The 23788-nt window shown below is 37.7% G+C and overlaps 1 protein-coding gene across 1 annotated transcript in view; it reads right to left on the bottom strand.

Moving 5' to 3' along the window:
- The window catches only part of SYNE1 (spectrin repeat containing nuclear envelope protein 1), a 596966-nt gene that overhangs the window by 329154 nt on the left and 244024 nt on the right, over nucleotides 1-23788 (bottom strand). The window contains exons 32-41 of the mRNA XM_027769865.1: nucleotides 21950-22100; nucleotides 18446-18673; nucleotides 17967-18065; nucleotides 15657-15844; nucleotides 15165-15288; nucleotides 13260-13426; nucleotides 9955-10108; nucleotides 7824-8452; nucleotides 4876-5055; nucleotides 73-223 (exon numbers count right to left, since the gene is read on the bottom strand). Of these exons, the coding sequence (XP_027625666.1) occupies nucleotides 73-223; nucleotides 4876-5055; nucleotides 7824-8452; nucleotides 9955-10108; nucleotides 13260-13426; nucleotides 15165-15288; nucleotides 15657-15844; nucleotides 17967-18065; nucleotides 18446-18673; nucleotides 21950-22100 (2071 nt within the window). The remainder of the gene's footprint in view (nucleotides 1-72; nucleotides 224-4875; nucleotides 5056-7823; nucleotides 8453-9954; nucleotides 10109-13259; nucleotides 13427-15164; nucleotides 15289-15656; nucleotides 15845-17966; nucleotides 18066-18445; nucleotides 18674-21949; nucleotides 22101-23788) is intronic.

Here is a 23788-nt window from a genome sequence, read left to right as displayed (position 1 = left end):
TTGTGCAAAAAAGTGCTTTACAGAAAAGAACAGATCTGCTAGTCTACTAAAATGAATAAATTTGAATTTTACCTTGGATAAAGCCCATTTAAGATCCTCCTGATCTTTCATAGTAGTTCTGGTTATGGTCACATTGCTGGCATTTTCTAGGACTTTAGAAACAGCTGACTTCAAGTTCTGATATTCTCTCATTAAGTCGATAAGCCCACAGCATTGACCCTGGCTGGAATAATTAAAGCAAATATCTCCTTTAGTGTCATGTCTCAGGAAAGAGGAGCATTCTCCATGATTGGATCTGACATAGAACTACATAAATGCCCTCACAGATGGGTGCTAGACCCAAGGAAAAAAAACAGGTTTCTACATACAGAGGTTAAAATAGCACTGCTGGTAATCCTACCTAAGTCTAATATCCCAAATGCTGTCTATGAATGAAATGCATGAGTAATTAAAACAAATCTATGGGGCTAGCCCATGACATGGTGGTTGAACCAGTTGGATATCACATGACTGAATGAATGGTTTGAGTCCCAGACCCAGCAGCCTGAAAAATATCCCAGTTGCATGTGTGTGCATGCCCATGATCATGAAATGAAAGATGAAGAAGGGACTGTGGCATGGTCATCCACCCTGGGTAGCAGGGGGACTGCATTCTTACTTCCTCTATCTCTGTCTCTCTTCAAAGAGCATGCATGCCCTAAAAAATAAATCTATGAAACAAAGAAGCAATATATGTTCTTAACAGTTACACTTAGCTGAATCACTCATTTTTTTGTTAAATGGCCTTTTCCATGCCATCTTAATTATTTCATAATGGCATATGTTAGGAGAAGAAAACAACAAAGCAAAAAAAAAACACTGCTCAAAAATGAAAATCCATGTGAGTCTTTCCCTCTCATCTCATGTAACAAATTTTTGTTAAATATAACTCTCCTGAAAATTGTCAAAATAAGACAGAGTTTTAATTTATAAAGTGCCTGTGAGCAAGCAACTCTACACCAAGACATTTTTCTGAAGAAACTGTGTGTGTGTGTGCACACTAAGATGTAGGTAAAACAATATCCTTCACATCACTATTTGTAATAAGAAAGAAAAAAATAGAAATAATCTAAATGTTAAAAATAGGGCAATGATTGAATGAATTCTGATACATCCTCATTACTGAACATAGTGTTATCTCTAAGAAATAACAATTTAGGAGAATGTTTAATAATATGGAATAAAGGGAACCAGCAGTTAGCGTAATGGCTATGTCGCTGGATTCTCACATAGTCGACCGCGGTTCGTGTCCCGAACCCGGTGGCTTAAAACTCACGCTGGGCACGTGTGCGTGCGTGCCCAAGATCCCAAGAGGAGAATGGAGGAGAAGGGATTGCGGCATGACCATCCCACCTGGGGGGTGATTTCTCGCTTTCTGTCTCTATGTCTCTCTCTGTCTGTCTGGCGAGCGCATGCGCCCTACAGTGAAAATCTCTCCAAAAAAAAAAAAATAATAATATGGAATAAAGATGGTGGCACATAATTCAATTTAAAAAAACCTATGAGGACCAGCAAGTGGCATAATGGTTACATTGCTGGACTCTCTTGTAGTCTACCGCAGTTCGAGTCCTGGACCTGGTGTCTTAAAACTTATGCCAGTGCACGTGTGTGTGACCAAAACCCCAAGAGGAGAATGGAGGAGAAGGGATTGCAGCGTGGCCATCCCCCCTGAGGGATGATTTCTCACTTTCTATCTCTCTGTCTGTCTCTGTCTCTCCAGAAAGCACATTTGTCCTATAGCAAAAATCTCTCTAAAAAAAAAAAAAAAAGAAAGAAAGAAAGAAAAGAAAAGAAAGAAAAGCCTTATGTTACACATTGGTATTATTTATTCATTTATTTTGCCATAGGGCACATGCACTTGCCAGAGAGAGAGAGAGAGAGATAAAGTGAGAAAGCATCCCCAGGGGGATGGCCAAGCCACAATCCATTCTCTTCCAGTCTCCTCTTGGACTTTAGGCACCCATACACATGTACCTGGCATGATTCTCAAGCTGCTGGGTCTGGGACACCAACAGTGCAGTTAGCCACGTGGAATCCAGTACCTTAACCACCACACCAAAGTTCATTTTGTTTTGTTTTGTTTTTGAGAGTTTTTTTTGTTTGGTTTTTGAGCACGTGCACTCACCAGACAGACAGAAAGAGACAGAGAGACAGAAATGAGAAATTACCCCCCAGGGGTGATGGCCACACCACAATCCCTTCTCCTCCATTCTCCTCTCAGGATCTTGGGCATGCACACACACACGCCCAGCGTGAGTTTTAAGCCATCGGGTCCGGTCAGCTACATGGGAGTCCAGCGACATAGCCATTATGCTAACTGCTGGTCCCACCACGGTTTGTTTTTAAAATACTATAGATGTCCAATTGTTTCAGCACCATTTATCGAAGGCACTATCTTTTCCCTCTTAAATTGCCTTTGCACCTTTGGCAAGAACTAATGTGTGTAGGTCTACTCCTGACTCCATTTATTCTCCTGGTCTACACAATTTAGTCAATACCACACTTAAACTAACAACTGTCGGTCCTCTAGTTCTTTTTCAAAACTGTTCTGGCTACTTTGTCTTTTGCATTTACATATAAACTTTACAATCGGCTTGTCAATTATTACAAAAATTCTGTGGGTGCTAGGTGGTTTCACAGGAATTGTATTGCTGTTGAAAAAGACCTCAGTATGGCTCTGCTGCAGTGGTGTAGGTGGCAGAGCTCTGCTGTGTGATACTGAAGCAGTACAAGAGTTCAGATCCTGGGTTGACCTGAACACACCAGTGAACATGGCTGTGATCCCATCCCTGCCTCTCATAAAAAATAATAACAATAAACTTTTAAGAAGTGAAAAAGGAGGCCAACAGTGTCATGATGGTTAAAGCAGCTGGATCCCACATGACCAACTATGCAGTTCAAGTCCTAGACCCAGAGGCTTGAAATATATGCCAGGGGCATGTACGTGTTTGCCCAAGTCCTGAGAGAAAAATGGAGGAGAAGGGACTTTGTGATGTGATCACTGCCTCTGTGAGTTGCTTTCTCACTTCCTCCTTTCTCTCTCTCCTGAGTGCACACACCCTATAGAAAAAACTAAAATTAAAAATAAAAATAAAGGAAAAAACGTTAATAACAACAACAAAAACATTGCCTCCCCAAAATGGCCCATGTGAATAGGCATTTTATTAAAAAGTTATGACAGAACTAACCTTGAAGTGCTGTGTGTAGAAAGCCAGCCCCCATACAACCAGCCATAGTTGAAATTCCACTCCTGGCAGCTTAAAAATCATGCCAGGTACCTTTGTATGTGTACGTAAAATCATGTTGGGATGGAGACATGGAGGAAAGGGATTGCAGCATGACCCTGACCCACTAGGGGGCGCTTTTTGTTTGTGCCTCTTTTTTTTTTCTTTTTTTCCTGTTTCTCACACACACACTCTGGCAATCAAATTTTTTTAAAAATAAAAAGAAGATATGGCAAGTATTAGGTCGTCAGAGAAATCATGAGTATTTTTCTATGCAAAAAAAAATGACTTCTCTGATGACCCAATAGCATATGAAAATATGTTCCATATCATTAGTCTTCAGGGAAACACAAGTTGAAAAGGAATGAGAAATCTCTACACATATATTAGGACATTAAACAACAAATAAACAAAAAATCGGCATTTCCAAGTGCTGGATTACCACTCTCATCCATGCTGATGTAAACGCAATGTGGTACACTCACTTTAAAAGAAAAAAAATGCCAGAGAACACACGTGCTCCCCAAAGATAACAAGAGGAAAAGCAAGAAAGCACTCTCCATGAGACACGGCACGTGCAGTCCTCTCTTGCCCATGTCTCCCTCCTTTTGGTATTTTGGTCATATGCACACATGCTCAGTGTTTGCGACTCAAACTGCACAGTCAGCGAGGTGGGACCCAGCCGCCTTAACCACAACGCCACTGTCTGAACCTACGATCACTTTAACAGGTAATTTAAAAATTTCTTATAAAGTTCAATTTATACTTTTCTACATCACCCAGGGTCCCACTTTTAGATATGTATCCAAGTAAAATAAAAACTTATGGACACACAAAAACTTGAAAATTAATGCTATCTATAAATGCTTTATGTATAAACCATCCAAACTGGAAAGAATCCAATTGTTCATCATCAGCTAAATGGATAAATGGTGGTACATTCTATTCAATGGAATAGTCACTACCTAAAAAAGAATGAATTATCGAAACATGTGACAACACACAATGTGTTAAGTAAATGAACTCAGACTCAAAAGGCTACCTACACTCATATGATTCTACTTATAAGTGATTCGGAAAATTACATACTACAGATAGGAAGAACTGATGGTTGATTGCTCAGAAGACGGGGGAGGGGAAGAGCTTGACTATAATGACATCTGAGGCATTTTTTTTTTTCAGTTGGTAAAGCTGTTACTGTGAAATGTGACAACTGACATAGTGACACACCTGGAGGAGTTTGTCAAAACTCGTAGAATTGAATACTACAAAGGGTGAATTTTACTGTCCTTAAATTATATCCTAATTTTATAAACAACTATGACAAAACAAAAAAGAAAAGAAAATCAAAGGTTCGGACTCTCATTGTAGTATTTTGTAATGGTTGACAACTTGTGTTTTTAACCAGTGAGTTGCACATGTAATTGCTATTTGAAGACAACATCCTCAGTAAGGTTGTGTAGGATTAAATTTGGAATGTCTCTAAAGTGACACAGAACAACCCCAAATGACAAAAGATTTTCAACTCTTCATCCATCAAGACAATCAATAAACAACAGTCCAATGTCACAAGGTAAGTGGAAAATTCAAAACTGGGACATTCGTGACTTACTTTTCATGAATTAGTTTTTTGGTGTCATTCCAAGTGACTTCTAAGCGATTGACCTCTTTGTCAACTTCAGGTGCAAAAGTCACATCTTTCTGTGCAATTTGCTTAGCTTTGTCTTTTAACCAACACAGTTCATGCTCATGAGAATTTAGTTCATCTTCTAATTGATTGAACACTCTCAACCTGTGAATTAAAATGGTATTACACTGTTAATATACTAAAGGCAGTAAACGAGTATTTCCTTTCCATAAGCACATGGTAAGTCCATAAAACATACAAATACTTAGAAAAGCTTTTACTACAGGAATTAAATTAATCTGTATCAAATGACAAAGATTCATTTAAAATTAATTTTGCAATCTCACATTGTACCTCAGAAAATACTGAAAGTTATTCTTAAAACTTATCAGCTTTTATTAAGTTCGTATTCTTTATCTACTTTGCTTTGACATGAAACTTTTTTTTTGAGAGAGATTTTTGCTATAGGGTGCGTGTACTTACCAGAAAGATAGAGAAAAACAGAAAGACAGAAAGCAAGAAATCAACCCCCAGAGTGGGGGGTGGGTGTGGGGCTGGCCATACTGCAGTTCCTTCTCCATTCTTCTCTCGGGGTCTTGGGCATGCATGCACATGCACCCAGCATGAATTTAAGCCACCAGGTCTGGGACTTGAACCACAGGAACCATGGTAGGAACCACTTTTCCTACATGGGAGTCCAGCAACATAGCCATCATGCCATCTGCTGGTCCCAACATGAGACTTTTTAAAATTTCATTTTTTACATGAATTCTCTGTACATCATTACAGTATACAAAATTATATTTTCCATTCATAATACCCTGTATATTGGTTTAATCAAGGATATTACCATACGTGTTATCATCAACTAATAATTTTTCATTTCTTGTTTCTTATATATATTTTTCTTTTTTCTCCTCTCCTCCTGATTTCTAAGACTACGGCTGACCTGGTAGGCCTAGTACTAATTGCAAGGTCATTGGTAAGAAATGTTTCTGGGCCAAGTAGTCCAATCAGTATCAGTGATAATACTTAAGAATCAGTTATGTCATTTGAAACAGTTTTAATGAGCTCTATGAATACATTATACAGTTAAATTTAAATTAACTACGTAATTGAAAAGAATCACCATGAAAAAAGTTATCACAGTTTTGTCCCTAATATATTGGGTTGTCAGGAAAGTCATGATGCATTTTTGCATAGAAAAACAAAAAACTGCCTAAGGAGTTTCGTGGTTTTGCCTGCCTCACTGTAATAGTAAACTGCCTCAGTTTCCAAAGACTTAATATTAAAATTTGAGCATATGTAGAAAGTGGCCATATAGAGGCAGCCATTGACTCTTTCATGCTTGCATTTTGATAAATTGCTGTAGAATTTACAAAATGAACATATATGTTATCCCATTCAATTCTCAAAACAAAGTGGCCTTGGGCAGGTATAATCATTGTTCCTGCATTACAGAAAGAGGGGTGATTTCCCCAAGGTGGACTCTGAGTGAAACCTAAGAGGGTCCAGGATTTAATAAGTCCGTCAATTCAATGCAACATTTTCTGAAGCCTCTGTGTTATTTAGGTGAATTCTGTACACTGAGGGGTAATGATAAGGCTCTTGAGCTCAACCTAGACTTTCTTTTCCAGAAATTTTAGGGTCTCCAGTCTGCTTGGCCTGAACTGGACAGAGAGGGCCAAGATGCTCTGTAGCCCCAATGTACTGCTAACTTCCTGGGCAAGTGACACTAAGCACCTTGTTCTCTCTAAGCACCTCTCTTACTGTAGAGGCTATTTTTTTCCTCCCTAAATCACCTCCTTTGTTAATTTGTTGTAGAACCAGCCAGATAGCTTATGTCCAGTAGAGGTGAACATTGAGAGCCCAGTCTATAACCATCAAGTCCATTATCATGTAACTAAAGCCTTAATATTAAATTGACAACGGTTTTAGCAGGGACATTATACAAAGGGTTTTCAAAAAGTTCATGAAAAATGCATATTATGAAAAAACTATATGTGAATTTATTATTTATTTGGCACCAAAATAAACTAGGACTTCTACTCCATTTTTCTATGAACTTTTGAAGTCCTCTTGCAATCTTTATCAATTACAGACACCTTGATATGGATGTGAATGAACTGAATGCATTTCAATTGTGTCTTTGCTCCCTAAAAGAAAAAAAAAAAAAAGTGGCCCTGAAAATATGGTAAAGAAGGAAAAAGAAGGTTGAGAAGAAAGCTATAGTATTAGGGAAGAAAGGATTTTGCAGTTCACTAAGGAAGCTGACCCTTGACCCATTTGCTTCTACACTGATCTCACCTGACAAAACCCCACCTTTGCTCAAACTCACATCTCTACCTTCTCCACAGCTCTAAGCAAATGGTTAAAAGTGTGGAGACCACTCTGCCAAACTGGTTAGTTTCACTTCAAATGAATGAACACAGAACTCAAATGCCTTCCTAAGCTCATTTTCACAAGAGAATTTCCTCACCATTCTTTCTACTCTAATATCTGCCACCTACTCCCACTTAGCGAACTTGCTCCAGTCTTGACTGGGAGGTTACCAACCACAAGGGAGGAGCTCCTTCACATAGCACCTCCAGAACCACACATCTGTCTGCATAGCTCTTTTCTCTTCTGCCTTTACTCTGGTTACAGAATAGGAATCCCCCCTCTAACCAGTAAAAACTGCTTAAAAATAGGTCATCTGATTCATATGCTGTCTTGTAAATAAGATCTCAGAGTGACTCATACACAGGCATTATGACAATACTTAAGGAAGCCCAAGAAATTTTAGTATTTCCCAAGTATCGAATTAGTCATTCATTTTATCTTGAAAGTATCAAAAAAGGAAGTTGCTAAATGTGGTTCTATTAAAGTTCTGTACAGAAGTTAATTCCAGGACAAAGAAAACCAGAGACACTGGCTTCAACAGTTTCCTTTACCTCTGCTGAAGCGCTTGGCGCGTGGGTTCTTTGAGTCGCTCTTTGTCAGTTCTTTCTTCAATGTCCTCGATGCTTTTCAGCAGCTCCTCCTTCTGGTCTTGGAATGCTTTTTTCAATACTGCCAAAGCATCTGCTTCACTCTGCTTGGTTCCCAGGAGGTTCTGGATCTTCTCCAGTTCTAAACAGAGCTGATCAGATGTGGCTCGGCAGGAAGTTCTATGCTCAGAGCTCCCGCTTTTCAGATGGTATTGGGCTTTGGAGAGCATGCAGTCGAGACTGATGGCAGTAGATTCTAACGCTTTAACATCTTGAATAGCTTCATTCAGGTCCTTTTCTAACAAATCAGACTGTTTCTTATTCATGCTGTTGGTTGCTTCCACTGTTTGTCTCAGCTGGTGGAGAACCCCAGACAGAGAGGCCTGGCTCTGTAGGAATCCTGCCAGCTGGACCACGGCAAGCTGCCGCCGCTCCACAACCTGCATAGCCTCCTCAAACAGCTGGAAGCAGTCCTCAGCCTTTCCCTGGAGGAGGTGGAGGTCCTCTGCTCGGCCCAGAGAAGCTAGCTTTGCCAGGTGGCCCTGCAGACTTTGCCATTCTCCCTTCTTACTCTCGACTTCTGCTGCGTGGTCCTGTAGAGAAGAGAGAGTCACTGATTCCTCAGACGCCGACGGTGTGTGTGACACGGTTCTACTTCAGGTGTGAAGTGTGAACATAGACTGTAAGTACCAGGGATAGTGCAGTATTTGGAGATCATCTCCACTGAACTTTCTAGAAAACTTGGTAAGATTTCCCATTTCACTGATTAATGAGGGGATTTCAAAAAGTTTGTGGAAAATAAAATTAAAGTGCAAGTTTATTTTGGAGCAATAGAATTTTGAAATGCATTATTTCTTCACAATACACTTTCCACGTACTTGTTGAAGACAAGTATTTCACATAAATCACAATTCTGATTTAGAACTAATTAATTCTGTGGGAAAAATACTTCATGGATAGAAATCATTCGTTTAAAAAGTTGAAAATTTAAAACAACTTAAAAGATGTATGTATTTTTGTTTTAAATTTTAAAGTTTAAATGATGCATGTGTCTTGATTTAAATAAATTTATATTTACATTGAAATATACAGCTGACATTTGAACAATGCCCAGTCAAAAATCCAATCATAGCCTATTCTGACCAGGGTCAGAGCTGCGCTGAGAAAGGGCACTCCCTGCCCCACTCTTCCTTGGTCATAGCTCCTATTCTGAGGCTGAAGCCACGGTATGGAGCAAGACTACACGGCATCCCCCAAAGACCCAGTTTGAGGTTTGCTGTTAAAGCCACATCTGGACTCCCAGTCACTGGGACAGAATCCTGGGTGCAGCCCTAGTCCTGCCATCCTGCATTGACCAGTCATCCCCATGGTCTCAGTTTCTCTGGAGGGTGGAAGCTGAACTTCGGTGGGCACCTTCCTCCAAGGTGTAAAACTATCTCCCGTCCTGAAGATTCAAGAAAATTTGTTTTTCCCTTTAGTAAAATCAATTAATTAGCAAACTCGGTACAGTTTGAACCTTCAATAACAATAAATGTGTCACTATCAAACACTCTTATAAGAGTATTTCATAGCTCCTGTTCACTATCTCACTGCTTGATGATCAATATCTGCTGGGTTCAGTGCTGTGTGTGTGTGTGTGTGTGTGTGTGTGTGTGTCTGTGTGTCAGAATAGATATTAGGCATAAATAAGAGAAATAAGTCATGATTTTTGAATTGCTTTCAGGCTAAATAGCAATCCAGAGAAACTATATTGTGAAAGTCTTGGAATCCAGTATTAGCTTTTAGTATTGGAATAAACAAACTAGGAAACATAAAATGGATATTCTTACCATTTCATACTAGAAACCAACTGCTTCACTTTGAAGAAACAGTTTCTCAAGGTGGTTTTCTACTTTTTCTGAAATGGTTTTATCTGCTTAATTTATCTACATAACCCATATGATCAATTACTAAAACATTTTCTTATGAATAAAAAGTTACATTGCTGCCACATGTTTTTTTTTTCTTTTTTTTTAATGTTTCACCCTTTTATAATTCAAAACCTCTTTTTGGTGAACAAATTCTTCTTCGATTTCTAAAACAATATATATTTTACCTTGTGCCTGGTGAGAGCTACTTGATGATCCATCATGCTTATCTCAGAAGTACTTTGCAATTCACTGAGAAATTGCTTAATCCATACAGAAAAGGAAAGTAGCAACTCATCAAATTGCTGGTGTTCAGCAACCACAGACTGGAGAAAACTGATCCTGTGTGGAGAGAGATAGAGCTGAAGTGTCCTATAAGTGTATAGCGAGGGTTAATGGTACATTTGTGAATGAAGCCAACCCCGGGCTAATTGTGATGTCATTTGCAGACAAGCCCGACCTCTTGGTATGTTTTACTCCCCAAACCCCATTTTTCTGATAGCATCCTCCACCTCAGTTAACATGACCACCATGCACGCAGTGGCCTGCCCTGAAGGACCACTCTTCATTCCTTCACCAACCCATCTGATCTGCTCATGCCCTCTGTCACACTATCTCTTGACTCTGCTTTTCTCTCCATTTCCATGACTCACACCCCAGTTGAAGTCTCTTCGTTTCTTGCCTGGCCTCCAAGAGCCTGCTAAGCTGGTTTCCTTCCTGCCAGCCTTCCACTTCTGCCTCCCTGAAGTCCACTGTCTGCATAATGGCCAGAAGCGATTTCATGTGATCTGTGCATTCCCGGTCATACTTAAATAATGAGGCAGTTTCCTATTACAATGAGGAACGCAAAACCCCTAAACTCTTTACGATAGTCTACAAGGGACATCACGTAGACACTGCCCTGGCCTTGTCTTACACAGCTCTGTCCCACCCTCCCACTGACCTCTGTTCCCTGATGTCATCACTGCCTTGGTGCCTCTGCTCTCCAAGCATCCTTTGCACAGCACCCAGCTCCTCATTAGATGTCATCTTGCCAGAGAGGCCTCGCTTGACCATCCTAAAGGCTAAAATGCTCCACCCTGCAGTCCCTACCACAGTACCTATTTTGTTGGTAATACTCACCATCACCTGAAACAGTCTTGTTTATTCATTTGCTTATTATATAGGAGATCAGAATCCCAAACTGGCATTAGAATCAATGCCTCAATCAAATATTAATAGTTATTACATTAATTCATGCTAATTGTTTTTTTGTGTTTTTTTTTTGGGGGGAGGGAGAAGCTTTTGCTATAGGGCACGTGTGCTCACCAGACAGACAGAGACAGAGAGACAGAAAGTGAGAAATCACTCCCCAGGGGGATGGGCACGCTGCAATCTATTCTCCCTCATTCTCCTCTTGGGATCTTCGGCACACATGCACACGTGCTCAGCATGAGTTTAAGCCACTGGGTCCGGGACTCAAACTGTGGTTGGCTACGTGGGAGTTCAGTGACATAGCCATTATGCTAACTGCTGGTCCCCGTGCTAATTGGTTCAAATTATCTCCAAAATAAAATGTGGTGAGCCACTGTAATGGTGTGGAGAGGGTGAAAATCTAATCCAATCACAATATTGAGACAGAGGCTTTGGAGCATGATTAAGGATTAGATAAGGTCATCAGGGAGGGGGGCCCCCCATGCTTGCATCCTGGTGGGTTTCTAAGGAGAAATACACAGACAAAGATATGCATGGTCTTTTTCTGTCTCTTAAGGCAATGTTACCTTGACAGTTACATAGAGCCCCCCACCAAGAAGGAGATCCTCACCAGATATGACCCCTTGACCTTACACTATTAAACTGTGAGTTAAATAAACCTCTATTCTTTATAAATCATCCACTCTCAGGTATTTCATTATTAAACATCAGATAACGGACTAAGTTTATATCCAAAGTCAACTTTCAAAATTGACTTCCATGTTTTAATCCTTAAAACAATCTTTCACACATTATTCATACATGTATAAGTTATATTTTGAATGCCTTCACACATTTGTCACATTAGAAGTCTTTTCCTTCCCTTCTAAGAGACAGAGGGCAGATATGGCTTTGTACAGAAAAGTGTTTATCTTTCAAGAGGTGTCATCAAATTCTGCCCAAACTCATGCAAATATTCCTTCTTTATGGTTGCCTCTCTCATTGATTTTCTTGCCACACCAATTTGTAATTATGTGAGATCAAGTTTTGTTGATTTTTATGACACCAGTATCTGATAAGGAGCCCCACACTCAGCCAATAAATGTGTGTTCGGTGACTGAATAGATAAATGAATGAACAATGGAATAAATACTTGCTGCATGGAAGTAAAGAGTGGAGCTATTTATTGTTGTTATCCTCAGCACATTTAAGAGTACTGTACTCACTGGAGAAAATTAATGAATATTAACTGTATGACTAAATATTTAAAGGGCCAGAAAAGTTAAATGGTTATCCAAGATCACATGAGCAATCAATACCAGCTTAAAGAGAAAATTTGTTTTCTGGTTTATCAATAAAGTATTGATGTCAATCATTAATGATCTTAATTTGTGCCTCCATGTAATATAATAATTTCCTCTGAGCTCTCCAAAGGTCTATATTGGAATGAAAGAGAGTAGCTTACCTATAGAAAATGACTCTGGTTGAGAACCATCATGTGAAGCTGTGAAAGTTTTTTAGAATCAAAACGAAATGATTTGTGTCATTTTTCACTAAGCCAAGCCAGGAAGACCCTGGAAGAAGTGTTTCCTCACACTGGTATGCCTGATAACGACAGTGATTGGGAGAACTCTGCCAGAATCCCCACCTTGCACAAAGAGCACTACAACCCATCACAAGGACTGCTTCTGCAAGGACATCTGTCCCGAGACTGGATGGAAACCACTCTTATTATTGATCCTGGGAGCCAAGGCCTGTTGTCCCCAAACAATTATTATAATCCCCTTTTCTAACTCCCCTCCCACTTGTGCTTTATGAATTTTCACTTTAAAATTTGTCCAAGAATTGTGAAATTCCAGAGAACTTGTTTGGGAATAATTGAATTATGCTCACCCAGCTTGCATCTTGCTGTAGTCTTCAATCTTATGCCCAAATGTGAAGTCCTTTTTGCTTTACATATTTGCCTCTGTTTATCTTTCTAGGTTAACCAAGCTATATTTTAGTTACTTTTTTTTTCTCCTGGACACACATAGCTCAGGCAATAAGCAATATAAGCATTAGCATCTCTACTCTCTACAGCAAATTTCAACTGGTTTAATCATTTGCCCTGACTCTTAGACTAAAATTTTGAACTGCGGCTAATTGGAAGTGCTCATTTTTGAGGATCCATATTTTTAAAATGACAGATAGTTTTTGTCTCCTGTAGTGATCCACTGAGTAGCTGGGTTAAAGAAAAGTAAACAAAACTATGCTTTCTTAATTTACATGCCCACTCTTTAAAAATAAATGAACAATATTGGAATGCTTTTTTAGAACCAACCTTTTGCTAATTATCTGAGGTAAATCTCTCCATCTCTCATCTAACTGCTCCAAATGTAGCTTCATCATTTTCACATCATCTTTGGAGGCCACAGAGAACAGTGATTCCTTCAGTTGCAACAGGTTGCTGTAGAAGGAGGCCTGGGCTACAACTTCATTTTGCAGTGCCTGAAAAAACAGAATCCATTACAGATCTCATCCCTATATGACTGCCCAGAAAGGACCATGTGACACAAGTGGTTACTGCAATTCTTGCAAAACAGAAACCATTGGACTGACAGTATTAATCAAGAAGGTATTACTTGATTTCAGAATTGATTCACTTAACCTTCAATGCAATTTAAAAATGCTACTGAAACTTGACTGTGTTTCCTAGAGTCTAGATTATATTAAGGGAGGCACATTTAGAAGCTTTAGAATATCTTTCAAGATGAAGGGAAAAAAAAAAAAAAACAGGCCAAGAGAATTAAGAAGAAAGCAAGCATGCAATCAAAAACTATTACTAAAGAAAACCAGTACTTATCTAACAATAAGAGAGATGCATTTTTAAGTACCTGCAATGTGGTTCTCCTCTCTGTTTAGATATTACATTAGGACAAACTGGAAAAATTAAGGGTTCTTCATTTTACTTTCATGCACCAGAACAGCTATTTTAAAAATCAAATTAGGCAATGAATCTCTTAGGTGATGTGCAAGGCATAAATATGTGTGCCACCTGCCTAACAAGAAAGAAACTGGGGACACTCACATAGATAGCTAACACCATAGAATGGTATGGGATGACAGGTGGAGCATTGCAGATAGTAGATGCTTGTGAAAAGATATACATAATTAAATGTAAATATTTTTCATTTAAAAAATAAAAACCAAAAATCATCTCTACTCTTTTTTCTTATGCACTTTTCACAAATTACCTGAAATGTGTGTCTGCATCTTATACATCACTACGGTCAGATTTCTTTAAGAAATCTTTGAGGGACCGGCAGGTGGTGTGGTGGTTAAGGGCGATGGACTCCCAGATGGCTATCCAAAGTTTGAGTCCCAGACCTGGTGGCTTCCCCTCTCCCTGTCCCTCTATGGTCAAATTAAAATAAATAAATAAAGTGAAATAAAATAGTTCTTTTAAAAAAGAAATCTTTGAAATATTATCTTACAATAAATTATGTATATTTATTTCTATTAAAAAATATTTCTTTCTCTTCCTAGTGAGGCTATCTGTGTGATACAGGCAAACTTGCTAACAGTAACAGCCAGGAATGCACAGCCTGTGAGTAACAGGAAAGACCACCATGTAGAACTGGGACTTACACTGAGCTGTAAAAGTGAAAGAAGCAGGGCAGGATGCTATACTGGGGAGTGGGGAAGGGCTACAGTCATTTTTGGCTCATATGTACATGTGTCTGTCATGATCTTCAAGTTGGTGGGTCTCGGGTTCGAACTACAGAATTGGCCATATGGGATCCAGTGCCTCAACCTTTATGCCACCTCCTGGATCACTTTTATTAATATCACTTTTTACTACCCAGAATTCATACAAATACAAAAATGGATAAATTATATGTACTACCAGCTTCAGAAGTTATAAATTGATATTCAACCTTGTTTCTTCTGTATTTCTACCCATCACTCCCTCAAAATCCCAACCAGATCATTTTTATTCAAATGCCAAACATGGCACTACAGGATTGCTACTATATCAGGGAAACTGCTCATCACAAGTTCTCATCATCCCTTTGCCTTTCAGATCAGGCTTGCTTGACATAAAATGATGCTTCAGGGACCTTAAAACCAAACAAAGTAGTGAAGTGGGATAGAGATTTATTTATTCTTCTTATTCGTTTGTTTTTAAAATAATGCAGCCATAAGAGAGCATTCGCTTTCCTCCCACACCTTTCTTTGAACTTGCCTGAATTGATTGAAGTTCTCCCTCCACTTTGACTCTATCTGCAGAAATTTCCACTTCGGGGGAACTGGCTATAGCTTCACACCGCTCCAACCAGGTCAGAAAAGATGACAGTTCTTTCTCTAGTCTAAAGAAAGCAAAGAAATAATCAAATTCATCCAAAATTATCATGCTAGAGGGCTAAACCTTTCAAAAGGTGGAGGTCCAACATGAGCCATTATAAATAATACCATGTTGGCTATCACATCCCGAGATGTGAGGCTACAAAGCACTCCTTCCATTTCTGTGTATCTGCACACTTGTGTATGTCTGGGTAATACATAAAAGACAAACGTATCTTCTCTGCTCTTGGCAATCTTCATCTGGTCATCCAGATCAAGATCTTCCTACAGCAGACACATGAGATCACGTGTTTCAAATCTAGGATAGCTCTTCCCCATCACCCCAGAATTCCTATTTAATAGTGGCCATGACTCAAGAGAAGAAGTTGCTCACCTCTGCCAGTGGGCCAGCAGGTCTCCCAGCGCTGTCTGCCTCTCTTTAGCCTGACTTAGGGCCCCCTCGTACCGCTTCTGTAGCAACGCAGCCTCCTGAACACAGGAGTCTCTGTTGACCACCTTCTGGGCACTGGCTGAGAAGGTGGTCACTGTGCCACTCAGGAACTCCAGGGCCTGACAGAGATCCTTCAGAGAGTACAAAAGGAATCCAATGAAAGCATAGGGTCAAACCACAAGATCTATGTTTTCCTTTTTCCACCATTGCAAAATATCTTCCCTCAGTCATAATAAACAGCAGTGGCACCAAAATATGTCTCTACTCATGATCTGCAGCAAGGAATAGTGAAAATGAGGAGAAAGTTACTTTACGGATGCAGAAATCAAAAATAAAAATGGAGAGATTCTCTCTCCCCTCAAATCCTCATGTACTTCTTTATACCTGAATAAATTCAACTTTCCTGTGACAATTCAGATAATTTGTGAAAATTCTTATTCATTTTATGGTAAATATGTTTTAGGTTTTTTAAAATACTTACTTTTAATTCATAAAAGCTACATGTAACACATTATATTCTTTATAAAACTGCATAGAAATACTGGGCCAGATGGTGACAAGGTGGTTAAGATGGTCGGATCCCACAGGGCCGAATGCATGGTTTGTCTTAGACCCAGTGACTTGAAAAACATGATTGGCATGTGTGTGTACATGGCCAAAATCACTCTCTTCACTCTCCCCTCTCTCTCTGTGTTTCTATTCTGGCAAGCACACATGTCCTTTTATAAAGTTTTTTAAAATATTATATATAAATGAATATGTGTGTGTGTGTATATACATATATGACAGTTATGGATGAAATGGTTGTCATCAGGGACCTGTGATAATAATAAAATGATGCCTCAGACTCTGGCAGGAACCATTCTGTGCACATGACACATATTAATGGCATTGACTCTTCATAAGAACCCTAAGATGTATGCTCTTTTATTATCTCCATTTCACAGACCAGAAAATCAAGACAGAAAAATAATTTGTTTTAGGAAATTGAAATATTCAAAGAAATAGACTAGCTTCTCTGGGACTCTATTATTAACGTGGTTGTCTGTTATTCTCAATGTAAGTATTCAGGCAATGGAAGTCCCACTTCTCTTTGCAGGTGTGCTTTGTCAGTCGTTTGCTATTACTGTAGCTCTCTTTCTATGCAGTTATGTCCCTATGTGCACATGTGCACTTGTGAAGGCAATTACATGTGTTTTTGTTTAATATTTAACCCGTTTCTCCATAGCATTCTGTGTGCCTGATCATGCTGTGGTGATCTCTCCTGCAAATTCTGCTGGAGCCATCTATGTGTTGCCTTGAGGAAGATTCACAATGATCAGTTCAAAGCCCAGACCAAAAAAGCTAGCCATGGGACCAGCAGTTAGTGTAATGGCTATGTCGCTGAACTCCCATGTAGCTGATGGCAGTTTGAGTCCCGGGATCGGTGGCTTAAACTCATGCTGGGTACATGTGTGTGCGTGCCCAAGATCCTGAGAGAGAGGAGAAGGGAGGAGAAGGGATTGTGGCATGGCCATCCCTCCTGTGGGGTGATTTCTTGCTTTCTATCTCTCTGTCTCTCTCTCTCTTTTTGATGAGCGCACGAGCTCTATAGCAAAAACCCCTAAAAAAAAAAAAAAAAAAAAAAAAAGCCAGTCATTAGAAATAGGTCAGTGAGGATGATGTATGCTTTGCAGATCTCAATGTAGTGGGTTATATGAATATGGGGTTAGACAGTGGTACAAGAGGACTGGCTACATGAGAAGGTTCTAGGTTCATGCCCAGGTCCTGGGCTGGCTGAGACTGCAGAGGCCCTGTTGAGGGTACTGTCTCTCTGTCTCTGTCTCTTTTTGACTTTCTCACTCATAGAAGAAATGGATTAGTAAATATTTTAGAAATCCACCCTTTAGAAAAAAAAAGTGAAATCTGCTATGCATGTGTATTTTTTTCTTGCATATTTAATTTTTTTATAATGCTGGCAAGAAGTAAAAGAGTTTATGAAAGCTATACTCTGAAAATGTTACATGTTCTAATTAGGAGAGAAATGTAGTTTGAACAAATATTCCTTTAATGTACATTTCTAAGGAAAACTTATTTGCATACTTACATTTCCTGTGTTTTAGGAAATGAATACATTTGAGCTATATAATTCATCAACAAAAAATCTTTCCAATTTTAATTCTCATAAACATATGTACTCTGTTTTCTTTTCAAGCAAGAATTGTCAAATTTTTGAGTTGATGAGTAAGTAGAAATGTTGAACCATAATCTTACCATATGTTCCTGGAGAACTTTGTATGTTTCTGTAGCTGAAGAACATATTTTAATTGGATCAGCGAGCTTATCTTCAAATTCAGACACAGACTGCTGAATCTAAAACATTCAGAAAATATAATAATGGTGAAAAAAATATACATCAAGCCCAAAAAGTTACTCATAAAACAGCAAATTTGTCTTTTATGAATAACTTCTAATGTGATGATAAAATGCGATTTTAAAAAATATAAAATCAATGTGTTCCATTATTTGAAAAGAAAATAATTAAGCTGTAATGACTGCCTAAACACAATGTATAATATTATTCTTATATTCCCACAACAAATGTACCATATACTTCTAGTCATCATGACAATGTGGTAAATAATTAGCAATTGTGTCTCTTCCTTATTCCATGATTTGTGGAATACTTACTGCACTTTTCCATAAATACAATGAGAAGGGTGTAACTTAAGCAGGCACAGACCAGTTCTTACCTTTTTAAGATTCTCTTCAAACTTCTGCTGCTGAGATAAATGTCCAAAGATTGTCCCTTGCAGACACTGTGCATGTTCTCGGAGTTCTTCCCAGTATCTTCTCAGCTGTGTCAACTTGGCTTTGATTCGAGCAGATTCTCCAGTGGTAATAAATTGAGCAAAAGACTGAGCTGCTTCTTCTAATTCTGTAATGTTGCTGAGCTTACTCTCTATTTCCTGAATTGTGACCTAGTATTTAAACAAGACAAACAAAAAATTCACAATGCAGGCTGAGCAAGCTTGCCTTCCTGAAATGATACCATTAACTGCAGAAAGAGAAAATGAGGAACACTTCCTTAACTGACATTTCAACACACTCAGATGGTTAGGGAGAGAGCAGTTATGAACAAACACCATGTGTTTCCTGACCTCATTTTGAAGAGGATACATATGCAGACACTCTGTAAACTGCTGGGTGTTGTACGCATTGGAAGGAGGGTAAGAAATACTAGCTACTTCTGCTTACAGTGAAGTGAGCATGAAGGTCCCTAGAACCTGTACAGTATCTCTGGAGCTCCAGAGAATTAATTATCTACTTATCCTATGGATCAAGCATTTTAATCAGCTGATGTGGGGAAGCAATGTGTTCCACCACCTCATAGGAATGCTAATACTGACGTTCATTTAATTTTCCTAAAATGTAGTTGTATTTCATGTTTAACTAAAACTGAAAAGATTTTTGATTGCATCTCTACCTAAAAGCAGTCTTTTCAAATATGTCATCTATTCTTTTTGCCAGTGGTCTCCAACTTTAGATTGCACTAAGATCACATAACTCCCATCTCCGGGGATTTTGACTCACTAAGACTAAGGTGAGGCCCAAGGCTTTTAATTTCTAACAACTTCCCAGACGAGGCTGATGCTGTTGCTCTTATCACTCCATTGCTTTTCATGGGCTGGGTACTGGGCAGTAAAATCCTCCAGACTAGCATTTGAATTTGAGGCAGAAATGACTGGTTTATGTTAGCTAACACATGAGAAGTATTGATATCTACTAAGTATGTGTGCACATATGTCTGTGAGGGGGTAGTGTTCCTTTTAAACACAGAGGCTTACTTATGTATAATAAAATGAGAATTATTTCTCTGAGACAAAAGGTCAAATCATTTAACCCACATAATGCCACAAATTAGGACAAGTCTTGGTTTCAAATCATTTAAATTGAAAATACTATTGCCCTCAAAGAAATTAACTTGTGATTTCTGTCTAGATGAGACAACATATAAATCATTTCTGTCTAAATGAGACAATCAGAAATAACTTACATCAGATTAAATGTCAGGTACATATTCCTTATTTTTAACGTGTGTGACTAGAGTGGTGTTATCTGATAGATATTTGTTGTTTGAGCACTAATGTGGAATCTCTTCATTTTGCTGGGTTTTAAAGTCAAAGACTTAGAAAATTACTCTTAAATTGAACAAATATATATTGATGGTCTCCTTGTACTAATAATGGTTCTAAGTGCTTGCAACATATTGGTAAAACAATCTTAGTTAAGAATAGAGTTGTCATATATGTTGGTTGTTAGAATAATACATGCTATCCAAAAATGCATAAATATAAACAATACAATCATATTGCTGGGTTGCGTTTAAAAAGAAAAATCCCATCCAAGAGAAGATGGAACATGAATTCAGCATATGTTTTTAATCATTTATCAATTATTGATTAGGAATAAGAAATCAGTCACTTGAATAGCATGTAATGATGAACAGAAATGGGCTTTAAGTATTTACCTTCATGATAATGTAAATGCTTTATTTTTAATCCTAAAAATATCTTCAAGTGAGAATGCATGACAAGTGTCACTGTACTTATAACATTTCCTTTAATGTAGTCTTGTGTTTGGAAATAGGAGGTGAACATATTAGGACAGTGTATTCTACTCTATTTTGGCTAACTTCTAGCAAACATCTTCCTAGAATTCATATTTATTTAACATATTTCAAAATAGTTTTCAAAATACAATGTTGGACATGTTAAAATGTATTTCTGGTCTGGTGGCACAGAAATCCACAAACGAATATTTATACATTTAAAAAATAAAATATGTTTTTCTTAAGAATAACAATAAATGACCACTGATATATTTCAAAAGTCCTGAAATAAAGGTTAGAACACTAGGAAATGAATTATAGAAAGAATTAGTAAGTTTAAACATGAATGTTAGTTTTAGAAAAAGAATATTTTAAAAACAAAACTATTTGAATATACTATTATTTTTTCTTTATTGTCTAAAATTTAGGAAAATTATTGAATGACAATTTTGAAATACAGTTTTAAAGATTTCATGAATATTCTTTAATGGACCGGCATCTATTTTTCCTAGCATACCATCGAGGACATAGCAGACTGTGTGTGCCACACTCCATGCATCCTTGATCATAAAAAAAGGTGTGACAAGCAAGGACAACCTACACAGCGTGCAATCTTAGCTAGGCAGCGCTGCAGCCACCCACCCTGACATGGTAACAGCTTGTTCTGAGTCATAGTGTGAAATGTTCCTCACCTCGGTATTTATTTTGCTATATTTAATTGAATGAAAGTGCAGAGGGGTTTTCTACTTTAAAAAAAAATGAGCTGAGATAGAAAAATAAGTGGCTGAATTGTGAAAATGTGTGGGGGGGAACTATATAAAATAAAGAGAGATCAACCTTCTGTGCTCTTTTTTTTATCTCATTTTTTCTTAAACTATTTGAATGAAATGGATGATGGTAGTTTATCCACATGGTTATTTTAAAGCTGAGGGAGCTGAAATATCAGAAAATTCCCACCCGTATCCTAAGGTCATAAAACACTAGAACTATAGAAATGATCTTGGGGCCAGCAGGTGGCGTGGTGGTTAAGGTGCTGGAATTCCCACATGGCCAACTGTGGTTCAAGTTCTGGACCTGGTGGGTTTGTCTCTCTCTCTCTCTCAAAACTCATGTGAAATAATAATAATGATAAATAAATAAAATAAATAATTATTTTAAAAAAACACTAGGACAACCAGGATGAGTTGTTTCATCTAAAGAAAGTAATTTTTATAATGCTTCCTCATAGTTGATGAGCGTGAAGACCACTGAAACTTGGGCTAGTCGTTAGGAATGATCCTTACAAAGCACAATTGTGGATGAATGCATTTCACGTTGTATCAATGAATCAACAAAACACGCCATTTGAATTCATCCAAAATCAAGAAAAAGAATAATGTAACCAATACAAATATTTTAATGATATTGTACACAATAATGACTTCAAATGCATAAGTCAGATGAATTAATACATATTTCAGCTGTAAAGTGTGTTGTTCAGTATCAATCAAGACTTCTTAGTTTGGTATTTGAGGTGAATTAAATTTTAATAGAATCACATAGCAATGAAAGATTTGTTCTGCGACCAAAGAGCATTAGAAGAAAAGTAGGAAAGAAGTTCTTAAAAGTTAGATATGGATTAAAACACAACGTGTGAGCAGGTCACCTTAATTTGGCTGATCTGCATGTCCATGGCAGAGGATGAAGTTTCCAACGCATTGAGTTCTTTTTCTTTGTCAGTTATCCAGATGGACAGGGTCTCAAAATTACTGCCAAAATGATCCCATTTGTTTTTCACCATTTCCATGGTTTTAATACTAAAATTAACCAAATTAAATCAATAAAGTGCATTATTTTAATGGAGAACAACAACACATTTTCCTATAAATCACCAGGTGAAAAGATAGTGAAGACATTTGTGACTAATTCAAAGTTGAAATAATTTGAGAAGGAAAGAAATGCACATTAAATCAGAGAGGTTTGCTGGGTCTCACATCTTCCTATCTCAGCTTAAAGCAATGAACAAGGTTGCACCTATCCTATGTACCCATCCATAAATGGATCTGCACTGCATTTAAATATTGCTGGCTCCAAACAGGTTTGAGTCTGGGTATAATCCAATTAAACTCTGCATGTGACCAGTAGTTGGCAAGACTTATTTTGATAAACTTTGCCAGGACTGATTTTGATAAACTATGACAGACTAGATTCTAGAGAACATAGCTTTTTCTTTTTTTAAAATTAGATTTTTGCCATAGGGCGCATGCACTCACTGGAGAGAGACAAAAAGAGGGAAAGTGGGAAATCACCACAATCCCTTCTCCTCCATTCTCCATTAGGGATTTTGGGCATGCACACACACAGGCCCAGTGTGTTTTTCAAGTTGCTTTGTCCAGGACTCAAACTTTGCAGATGGTCACGTGGGATCCAGCTCCTTAACCACCATGCCACATATTGGCCAAGTGTTTTTAACAATCCTATTTTCATGGACATATTCCTTTTTCTACTAAAGTGAAGACATTACATTGATGCTTTATGCTAAAAGATCATTATAGATGCATCTTTATAAATCAAGAAAGGGTGTGTGTTCTGAATCTTATGCTCCCAAATAAGAACTTTTCCTATCATTAGAGCTAAGTCTGCAATTTATGTCTTGTAATGATTTCATTTATTTATAGATATTCTGTGGTCCTGATTCCAAAAAATTTTATAAACTCTTATGCATGAGCACCCTCGCTATTTTTGAACAACTTAGGTGCTGTTTGTAATAAATCTAGTAAACAAAATTTCAACTATATATTCCCAGTTTGTATTAGCTATGCAAATGTAACCAAGTGAATATGGCTTTAAGTTTAGAAAAAGACTATGAAATTAATAGTATATCATTGAACTCATAAGTCCTTGGGTCAAACAACAACAAAAAAGGTGAAAGAAAAGTCCCTGTTTACCAAAAGGCACTTGAAGACATCAAGAAAATACAATGGAATCGATTGTCTAATTAAACAGTATTGCAGTCTCAAATTTATACATCGTGTGTGCCTAATGCTCTCAACAGTAAAGGAAGTGCAAGCTATGTTATGTTATAAATTTTTAAACGAAGTAAAGATTCAAATGTGTATTTTTAATAGAAGTAGCTTGCTTTCTAATAAACTTTAAGTTTTACATCCATAAATTTATGGAGCATATTTAATATGAAAGTCCTCAAAGTTTCAAGTCTTAGTTTGTTTTAAATATAATATTTAACAAAATTTTGAAGTTTGTGTAAAATGTAAAATGTTAATTTCAAGGTGTTACTAGTATTAAAAACAAATTTTATATCTCAAAATTCATCTTAGAGATGATGTCCTTTTTATTAGGCATGATATGTGGACATATCTCTGATTTGCCACTAAATAACTTTTAAAATAGACACATTTAGCCATACTGTTCTGAAGAATATTGACCATATTATTATATTCTTATCCCCCAAAATTTCTCTCGCTATATGATATATATATATATATAT

Source organism: Tupaia chinensis, unplaced genomic scaffold, assembly GCF_000334495.1.
Source record: "Tupaia chinensis unplaced genomic scaffold, TupChi_1.0 Scaffold000014_1, whole genome shotgun sequence".
NCBI classification, from domain to species: Eukaryota; Metazoa; Chordata; class Mammalia; order Scandentia; family Tupaiidae; genus Tupaia; species Tupaia belangeri.
The sequence above is the reverse complement of the archived record's forward strand: the minus strand, read 5'-3'. Positions and strand labels throughout refer to the sequence as shown.